Source organism: Emiliania huxleyi, assembly GCF_000372725.1.
Source record: "Emiliania huxleyi CCMP1516 unplaced genomic scaffold EMIHUscaffold_235, whole genome shotgun sequence".
Taxonomy (NCBI): domain Eukaryota; phylum Haptophyta; order Isochrysidales; family Noelaerhabdaceae; genus Emiliania; species Emiliania huxleyi.
In genome coordinates, this window is record NW_005200291.1 from 113,522 (window position 1) to 123,434 (window position 9,913).

General features: G+C 66.5%; 1 protein-coding gene across 1 annotated transcript in view; it reads left to right on the top strand.

The window, feature by feature from the left end:
* Positions 1 to 6,622: 6,622 nt before the first annotated feature.
* EMIHUDRAFT_468957 (hypothetical protein) overlaps positions 6,623 to 9,913 on the top strand; it is a gene marked incomplete at its 5' end in the record, with an annotated part of 5,430 nt that continues 2,139 nt past the window's right edge. The window contains 5 exons of the mRNA XM_005779173.1: positions 6,623 to 7,585; positions 7,890 to 8,108; positions 8,333 to 8,536; positions 8,669 to 8,818; positions 8,892 to 9,479. Of these exons, the coding sequence (XP_005779230.1) occupies positions 6,623 to 7,585; positions 7,890 to 8,108; positions 8,333 to 8,536; positions 8,669 to 8,818; positions 8,892 to 9,479 (2,124 nt within the window). The remainder of the gene's footprint in view (positions 7,586 to 7,889; positions 8,109 to 8,332; positions 8,537 to 8,668; positions 8,819 to 8,891; positions 9,480 to 9,913) is intronic.

Consider the following 9,913-nt stretch of genomic DNA (forward strand, 5'->3'; position numbering starts at 1 on the left):
GGGGGGGTGCGGGGGGGGGGGGGGGACGGGCACCAGCTGCTCTTCCCACCACTCGGCAAACGCGTCTGCGGTGGAGCCGGCCATCACACCCATATTCAGCTCGAGCTCGACACCCACTTCGTGCGGGTCCTGCGGCAGGGGCAGCAAGTGACGACGGGGCGAAGGGGATTTGCGGAGAAAGCAGCTGGAGAAAGGCAACCTCGGGCCCTCGGGCGCAGAACGCAGGGGGCGGGGGGCGAAGAGGGGGGTGGCGGCGGCGGTCGGGGTGGGGCGCGGACAAGGGGCGCGGGCAAGTGGGGGCGAGGCCGCTCGGCGGCCAGCCCGCAGCGAGGGTTGGGTAAAGCGCGCGCGGTGCGATCGCCGTCACGCCGTATGTGCCGGGGAGGGCACGCCTGCTCGCAAGCGGTGTTGGGCAAGAGGAGGTGGAACGGCGAAGCCGCCCCGAGATCGACCGCCGCGACGGTTGCCACCAGCAGAGGCCAGAGAAGGCCGCGGCCCCTGGGATGCCCCATCGAGCTGAGCTCTCCAAAAGCGGCGGCGATCGGCGCATGGGTTTCTTTTTTGTCTTGTTGCTTCGAGGATCGGGCAGTCGCTGCCCGAGAGGCCGACACGCTCCATCAACATCAGCCGGCGGCGCGCAAGTCCAAGTCCAAGTCTAAATTTTGAGGCACAACTTGAAGAAGAGTGGGCACAACGCTTGACCCACACAGTCTCCACAACGCACAAGGATCAAGTAGAAGGTTCGCACCGCACGCGCCTGCCGCACGCGCCAAAAAGCTAAAAGGCGCACCACAGCCGCCCGCACCACTAGCGACTAGGCGCGGAGTCCGGCCGAGAGGAGGAGTGTCGGACGGGAGAGTAGAGTGTGTTTCACTAAGCCCCGGCAGCCCGGAGCCCGCCGGCGCACAGCCCGCCGCGTTTTTCGTTCACAGACCTTGTTATTTTGAGAAGGAAATACGTCCTATACCTATCTCCTATATGGCGCTGCGCGCTGTGTGGTCTATGAGAGGTTGAGGTGCGAGCCCTGGAGGCCCTGGGAATGGGGGGAGACTACCCACAGGCCTAGAAGGCCCGCGCGCAGGGTTTGAACATTCACACCCCATGCATAGATGCAAGCATTTTCACTCCACGTCCACCTCCGACAGTCTAGTCTCGTCGACGCTCCATATGGCATACGCGGTGCTCGCGGCGGCCGCCGCGGCGGAGAGGAGCAGGAGCGTCCGCCACCACGAGGCGGGAGCGCGTCTGGCGGCGGCAGGGGCGGGAGCGCCAGCCTGCGCGCCCAAGTCCCTACTCGATGACGCGGACAGGCGCGGCGGCTGACTCGAGCGGCCCAGCTCACGCATCGCATCCTTTGCGTACATGCGCTCCAGGTAGCGCGCGCGCTCGGCGCCGCCGCTCTCGATGCGTGCAAAGGTTAGGGCGGGGTCGGCGCCGCCCGAGGCGCAGATCGCTGCGGCCGTGTTGAGCGCCGAGCTGGTGAGCAGCCACAGGTGGTGCTCAGGCGTGATTGGTGGCGCTCCGCCCGCCGCGCCCTCCCTCCGCTCAGCCGCGCCCGCCGCATGGCGCGCGAGCCGCGCGAGCGCCTCGACGCCTCGCTGGCTCGCGGCGAACGGCCGCTGTCTCACAAAGTCGACGATGGCGTCCGCGCAGCTCGTGTTGTCAGGGTTGAGGCTCGAGCCGCTGTGCTGCACCTGTATGAAGTCGAGAAGGTCGACGAGCTCCGCCTCCGCGGTGTCGGGCAGCGCCTGCTCGAGGATCTGGAGCAGCCGCTGTTCCACCATGAGGAGGTTCTCGAGGTTCTCGAGGTGGATATCCTATCCTTTGGCGATCTTTGGCGCGAGGATGAGGAAAGCAGGTGAAAAGAATTTTACTAGCCGGTTGTCTGTTTTCTTTCTTTCTGCAGGAGGCGGCGTCGCAGGACGAGGCAGAAGAGAATGACGCGACAGAGGAGGAAGTGACAAGGGAGAGACCGACGAGAGTGGGACGGCCGCGAGGTGGCATGAAGGTTGCAGCGAGAAGCGGCGAGAGACTGCGAAAAGAGATACGAAGAGGCAGACTCCCCAGGGTGGGCGACGGCTAGCGCACCACACTCCTCTCCTTAAAATCCCTGTGTGGTGGCGGCGTGCCGTTCTCCCATCCCTCCCTTGGGTGTGTTTTCTTTCTTTCTTTCTTTTCTTTCTTTCCCAGCAGGCGAAACGAATTTTACATGTACAACAAAAAGGCGAAAAGAATTCCGGGAAACCAAGTATGAAGGTTGCAGCGAGAATCGGCGAGAGACTGCGAAGAGAGATAGGAAGAGGCGGACGCCCAAGGGTGGGCGACGGCTAGCGCATCACACCCCTCTACTTAAAATCCCTGTGTGGTGGCGGCGTGGGACGCGGCGTGCCGTCCTCCCATCCCTCCCTTGGGTTGTCTGTTTTCTTTCTTTTGCTCTCTGTTTCTACCTCAGAACGACGACGGGAGAAAGCGCGGACGTAAAGTTCACGAAATAAATCGGGCCAGGTGGTCTGTCTGCAAACCCGCCCCACTTATATCAACAAAACAATTCTCATTTTCAGTGTATGTAGCTCTTACGTACATTCCCGTAGGAGGACATTTGAGAGAGAGAGAGACAGTTGTAGCCCCCCGCTACCCAGTCGCAGTCGTGCGACGTAGCGGGGGGCCACGACTACGTTTACGAAAACATAAGTAGTCCCGCGAGGTGTGAATTGGCCGCCCCAGTAGTCCTCTTTCCAGACCGACGCCCGTCCGCTCGACTGGCCGATGAAGAGCGACCCGTACGACGCGCACTTGTCGTCCTCCCTCCTCGCCACATGACGGCCGCCCTCCGACACCGACAGTCGCGCTCCGCACGCCTTCGAGGTCAGCTGCGGCCGAGCGACGATCGGCTCGCTCCGATCGCTGGGCGCGGTCACTCTCCGGCCCATCACCCGCCTGCCGATCACCTGTCCGCCTCGCCGCGCGCGGGCCGCTCGCCTGCTCGCCACCGCCGCCGCGCGTCCCCGCGCCGCCACGCTTCCCTGTGCACCTGACCGCGCTCGAGCTGCGCACAGACGGCGCGCTCTGGCAGACAGAGCAGCGGCCGCCCAGGCGGTCGCTGCTCCGCCCCGTCCGTTCGTAAAACAAAAGGCGGATGGAGGCTGAGCACGAACGCTGAGGGAGGGTGTAGAGGATGTAGAGTGTAGAGCGCTGTAGAGCTGTAGAGATGTAGAGCGCTGTAGAGCTGTAGAGCTCTACATCCGCCGCGTGACGAGGCGCCTGCGTTGTAGAGCGATGTAGAGCGCGATTTTGTTGTAGAGTTTGTTGTAGAGGCTCTACAGCCAAACCGCCGGGATGCGGGAAGGCAGTGACTCAAAGAGGTCGAGTCGCACTAATGGGGTGTCTCCGAGCTTACTGGAGCTCTGGTGGACGGCCCTGACTATCCCTGACACACAGATAGTCACTCTGACGGCACACAACACCCTATAACTGCGTCATGACCAGCCTGCCATGCGTCGCCGGTGCCGCATTCATCGCAGTGCTTCTTTAGCAGGCGGTGGACTGTCGGCTGCGAGGACGGTCGCATTTGCGCGAGGCGAGGCGAGCATTCAGGCGCGTTGCATGCGCCATGCCTCGCGCCAGCGCGTGCGGGAGCTCCTGGCTGAGCGTTGAGTCCAGGCGAGTTGCGCTGGCCACGATCGCTGCGCCAAGCCGAGCTGACGCGCCGCGAGCCGAGAGGAGCCGAGGCGCCGGCCAGTCGCAGCACTGGCAAGTGCAACGCGCCTCATGTCGGGGAGCGACCGTGCCTCGTTCGCCGCTTATGATGTAGAGTTTGTTGTTAGTATGATAGTGGTGTGACAGTTTGGTCGGAGGGCGCCCGGGTCGCCCCGGAGCGTCCCCGCGCGGGGAGGTGGGTGGAGGGCGGGCACCACGCCATCGGGCAGGCCACGCGGGGACGCAGCCGGGGCCAGCGCGCGGCGCTAGAGGGCCGGGCGCAAACTTGTGGCACCTCCACCTGCACCGGCACCGGCACCTGGGTGCAGCGAGTTTTGGTGGTTCGAAAAGCGGAGCGCGCAGTCCGTTGTGGCTCAAAACGCGATGCCTCCGCCGGAGACACGGATGGCGCCGTCAGGAGCGACGAGGCTGGCGAGGCGCCGCATTCGGGCGTCGTCCTGCCGGCGACTAGCGATCTGAGCAGTACATTGAGGCCGTTGGTGGAGAGAGAGCGTCGCGAGCGAGGTGACGAGGATGGAGCTGTGGGTGTAGCCGGTCGAGGCATGGCCGCGTCGTCCACGACGAGGCGTCGGAGCAGGGCGAGACGTCGAAGAGCCGTGACGGTGATTCTCGGGCCGAGGCCGATGTCTTATAGGGAGGAGGCGACTTGTCAGCGCCTTCGCAACGCGGTTCAATTGTGGACGAAGACGTACACGGAGATGGGATGGTGCGACGACAACACGACATGCGGGACAAGCTACGATTGCACATGCTGCTGCATGCTACATGTTCGCACCGCGAGGTCGAACCGAGGTTTATACGGGTGTGGCTCCAGGGCCCGGTGCTCCAGGATGCAGCGGCTGCGAACCGGCGCAGGTGTGTCCGCAATGCGCTCACTAACGTGGCTCAGCAGGAGCATGAGGACGGCAACCACGCACGAATGTCTGTGCTGTACGCGCGAGCGATGCTGTCCTATCATTACACACTGGCTGCGATCGGGAAGCACATGCATAACCTAGAAGACGGAGAGCAGAGTACAAATTCGGATCTTGATGAGGCGGGGCAGATCTTGGTTGCCGCTGAGGATCTGCTTTCCCAGCTGGAATCAGTGAAGCAGATGTGGTAAAATGCCGGTTTCCAAGGCAACTTTGCGGAGAAGAGTGTGCGTGACGCCTTTGCGGATCGGACTAGTAGTGTGCTTGCCCAGCTGGCAGTGATGTCACTGCACACGTTGCAGAACCACTTGCAAAATACGACTGCCGGTGCGAGGTTTTCGGAGATTGCTGCTGCTGCTGACATGTCTGCTAGGGTCAGCACGACAGAGCGGCAGGAGCGAGACAACAAGGAGGCGGGGGCGTCTTCGGCCGAATTTTTTTCACCATAGCCTCCGGGGAAAAGATATATATAACCATGGATAGAGATTTCACGTTGTAGAGCGCCTCTACATCGCTCTACATCGGACTCACATCGTCACGCGCCGGATGTAGAGCTCTACAGCTCTACAAGAGCTCTACAGCGCTCTCCAGCTCTACAGCTCTACAGCGCTCTTCACTCTACATCCTCTACACCCTCCCTCAGGAAGCGACAAGGGAGAGCACGACGAGAAGGGGGCGACCGCGAGGTGGCACGAAGGTTGCAGCGAGAATCGGAGAGAGAATGCCAAGAGAGATAGGAAGAGGCGGACGCCCAAGGGTGGAGAGGCTCTACAGCAAAACCGCCGGGAAGGCAGTGACTCAAAGAGGTCAAGCCGCGCTAATGGGGTGTCTCCGAGCTTACTGGAGCTCTGATGGACGGCCCTGACTATCCCTGACACACAGATAGTCACTCTGACGGCACACAACACCCTATAACTGCGTCATGACCAGCCTGCCATGCGTCGCCGGTGCCGCATTCATCGCTGTGCTTCTTTAGCAGGCGGTGGACTGTCGGCTGCGAGGACGGTCGCATTTGCGCGAGGCGAGGCGAGCATTGCTGCGCGTTGCATGCGCCATGCCTCGCGCCAGCGCGTGCGGGAGCTCCTGGCTGAGCGTTGAGTCCAGGTGAGTTGCGCTGGCCACGATCGCTACGCCGAGCCGAGCTGACGCGCCGAGGCGCCGGCCAGTCGCAGCTGTGAGGCATGCCACAGCAGCAGAGGCACCTGCCACTCATTGGGCGGGTAGACAGAAGGCCAGGGCAGCACTGGCAAGTGCAACGCGCCTCATGTCGGAGAGCGACCGCGTGCCTCGTTCGCCGCTTATGATATAGAGTTTGTTGTAGAGATTTCACGTTGTAGAGCGCCTCTACATCGCTCTACAACGCAGGCGCCTCGTCACGCGGCGGATGTAGAGCTCTACAGCTCTACAGCGCTCCAGAGCGCTCTACATCTCTTTGTTTGTTCATCTCTACAGCTCTACAGCGCTCTACACTCTGCATCCTCTACACCCTCCCTCAGTCAGCACGAACGCTGGCTGGCGAGTAGAGCTAGGTTCTCGAGGTTGTCGAGGTGGATATCCTTTGGCCGCGTTGGGTAGCGAGGATTGGTGTGACGCGGTCCAGGAACGCGTGTTTTCTGACGGCCGACCGTCAGTACACGGAGTTGCCCCTTCTCACACGCTCGCACTCTCGAGGTCTCTTGGAGCGGAGCCCCGGCGAGACCTCGAAAGAATCCAATGGGTCCCTCAGGGGTACCCTGGTGGGCGGGGCTCGCGAAAAGCAGAAACCACGGTCGGCGCAGCCAACTGGCAGGGTTCCAACTTTTTGCGGGGTATGGTATGGTACCCTCGCGGCCCAAAGGGTGGGGGGGTATGGTCCTGACCGCCCATCCCCGGTCTCCGGGAGGCTGGGTCTGTCAGCAGGCGGGGGGGGTATGGTCTCGAGGTGGGTTGCGCGAGAGTACCATACCATACCCCGCAAAAAGTCCGAACCCAGGCGCCATACACGTGTGTGTATGTGGCGCGGAGGCAAGGGCAAGGGCGGTGGCAAGGGCAAGGGCGGCGGCAAGGGCTACGGCTACCGCGGCGGCGGCTACCGCGGCGGCGGCGGACGCGCGCCGGCGGCGCCAATGTCGTGGAAGCGCAAGGCTGCAGACGACAAGGACGCGCTGCCGGCGCTCTCCCACCGAGCAGAGCTGCTCACAGCCCTGCGCAACCACGGTGTCGCGGTCGTGTCGGGTGACACGGGCTGCGGCAAGTCGACGCAGGTGCCGCAGTTTCTGCTCGACGCGTCAACAGCCAATCGCATCGTCGTCACGCAGCCGCGGCGGCTGGCGGCGCGCGCGCTGGCCGAGCGGGTGGCGTCGGAGCGCGGCTCGACGCTGGGTCGGACGGTGGGGTACGCCGTCTCGCGCGACAAGGCGACCACGCTCGGCACGACGCGGCTCACCTTTATGACCGTCGGCCTGCTGCTGCAGCTGCTCATCTTCAAGCGGGACGAGGTGGAGGCGGCCTTCACGCACATCGTCGTGGACGAGGCGCACGAGCGGGACGTCGACCTCGATCTCCTCCTCCTCCTCCTCAAGCGGCGCATGAAGGCCCAGGCAAACAAACTCCGCGCCGCTCGCGCCTCTGCCGCCGCCGCCGCCGACACCGCCGCCGAGCCTCCTGCGGCGGCCTCTGGCGCCGAGGCGGGCGGCGAGGAGGCGGGCGGCGAGGAGGCGGGCGAGGAGGGCGCGGGCGAGGAGGGCGTGGGGCAGCCGCTCAAGCGGCCGCGCCTCGACCCCGCGGCCGCTGCCTCTGAGGGCGGGGCGAAGCGCGGGGCGAAGGGCGAGGCTCCGGCCGACGGGCTGCGGCTGGTGGTGATGAGCGCGACGATCGACGCGTCCGCGTTCGCAGAGTACTACCGCGGCTGCTCGCTCGCGCCCCCTGCAGCCGACGCCGCCTCCTCCGCCTCCGGCGCCTCCTCGCTCGCCCCGGTGGTCCGGATCGGGTCGCGCGCCCACCAGGCTCCGCACCTCGCCTCCGCACTGCTCCGCACCGCTTCGCCCCTCGGCAGCACCTCGGTTTCACCGCGCCGCTGCGCCTCGAGAGGGCGAGGGGCCTCGAGCGGGCGAGGGGCGCGTGCTCACGGGTCTCGCCGCGTGGCCTCAGGTGGCCTGCTACTCGCTCGACGACCTCGTCGCCGCGATGCCCGAGGCACTCCTCGCCGCCCACCCGCCCAGGACGCGTCCCCACCCGCCCAGGACGTGCCCAGGACGCGTCCGTGGGTCCGCACCGCAGGCGCCAAAGGTTGTCGTCGACGACGGGGCGGGCGGAGCCGGCAGGGCAGCCGCCTCTGCCAACGCCGCGTCGGGCGCCGCCGCGCCGCCGCCCCGCGACGAGAAGGCACGCGCGGCCAAGCTCGACCCGTCCACGTACCCGATGGCGAGACATAGCCGAGACACAGCCGAGACACAGCGCAGACATGGCCGCGGCGTGGCCCAGAGATGGCGAGATGGGGTGCGGACCGTCCACTGTACCCGATGGCGAAGGGGCGGGCTGTGCGGGGCGGAGGCCTGCAGGAGCGAGGCTTGCTGGCGCGAGTGTAGGTCGACTACCTCCTCGCGGCGCACGCGGAGCGGAAGCTGCTCGCCACGCTGCCAAACGCGCCTCGCCGGACGCCGCCGCGTCCCTCCTCCTCGCCGAGATTGGCCCGAGATCGCCTCCTCGGGAGCCGGGCGTAGGCTCCCGCGGCGGTCCCGCACGGCGGCGGCGTCCTCGTCTTCCTGCCCGGCTACTCGGAGATCCAGGAGTGCCACAAGGCCCTCAAGCGGGGCGTGCTCGCCACCGCCGCCGGCTCGCGCCTCCTCGTCCTCCAGCTGCACGCGCTGCTCGACGACGCCGCGCAGTCGCAGGCGCTCGCGCCGCCGCCCGCCGGCGCCATCAAGGTGCTCCTCGCCGCCGCCCCCCCTCGGCGAAGCTAGGCGGGTCCGAGCGAGCATCTCGGCGCGATTTCGGAGGCACCTCGGCGGCGGTCACGATCTCGGCGAGATCTCGCGCGCTGGCCCCTGCCGTCCAAGGTGATCCTCGCCACAAACATCGCCGAGTCGGCCCTGACCGTGCCGGACGTCTCAATCATCATCGACGCGGGGCTCGAGAAGCTGCCCTACTTCGACGCGCGCGCAAACACGGACACGCTGCTGCTGCGCCGCTGCGCGCGCGCGTCGGCGGTGCAGCGCGCCGGCCGGCCGCGGTGAGGAATGAGGAGGTGTGATGACTAAGGTATTGAGTGTTAGCGAATAGGTGCAGCGCGCCGGCCGGGCCGGCCGCGTCGCGCCCGGCGTGTGCCTACGCCTCTACCCCGCCGCCTTCCTCAAGGACACGGCCGTCATGCCCGCCTTCACGCCCGCCGAGATCGAGCGCACCTCGCTGCTCAACCTGGTCCTCAAGGTCAAGACCATCGCGCCGGACGCGCCGCCCGCCGCCCTCCTCGACGAGGCCATCCAGCCGCCGACGACGGCGCGCGTCGCCGCCGCCGTCGACGCGCTCGGCGCCCTCGGCGCCCTCGCCACCGCCGCCGACGGCGGAAGGCCGCCCTCCGCTGCCGCCGGCAGCCTCTCCGAGGGCGGTGCGTGCGCGCGCGTCACGACGCTCGGCCGGCTCGTCGCGTCGCTGCCCGTCTCGGTGCCGATGGGGCGGCTGCTCGTTCTGGGGGAGGCCTTCGGGTGCGGGCGGCAGGCCGCGCTGCTCGCAGCCCTGCTCACGCTGCCCGACCCGTTCCTCCAGCCCTACACGCGCGCCGCCGCCGCCCCCGCGGCCGAGCCGGCCACCGACGGCGCGGCGGAGGCGGCGGCGGCGGCGGAGGACGTGGGGTTCTTCAAGCCGCGGCTGGTGCACTTCACCGCACGCGGCTGCTCCGACCCGCTCGCCGCCCTCGCCCTCTTCGATGAGTGGCAGCGCGTCCTGTCGACGGGCGGGCCTCCCGCCGCGGCGCAGTACGCGCAGGCACCGCGCGCCTCGGCCACGCTTCCGCCACACCTCGGCCACTCCTCGGCCGCACACTTGCGCTCCAGCTCGGCCGCACCGACGCTGCCTCTGCGTGCAGGCGCAGCGCGCCTCGTACAAGCGCCTCTCCGAGATCGAGTACTTGTCGCGCGAGCTCTCCTCGCGGCTGAAGCGCGAGCGCCTCGAGAGCGGCTTGTCGCTGCCGCCGCCGGGCACTTCCGCCGCCGACGGCGGCCCGAACCTGCTCACCCTGCAGGCGTCGGAGACTCCACGAGATCCACCCGAAATTGACGCGAGATCGAACTCCCACCTCACCCCGC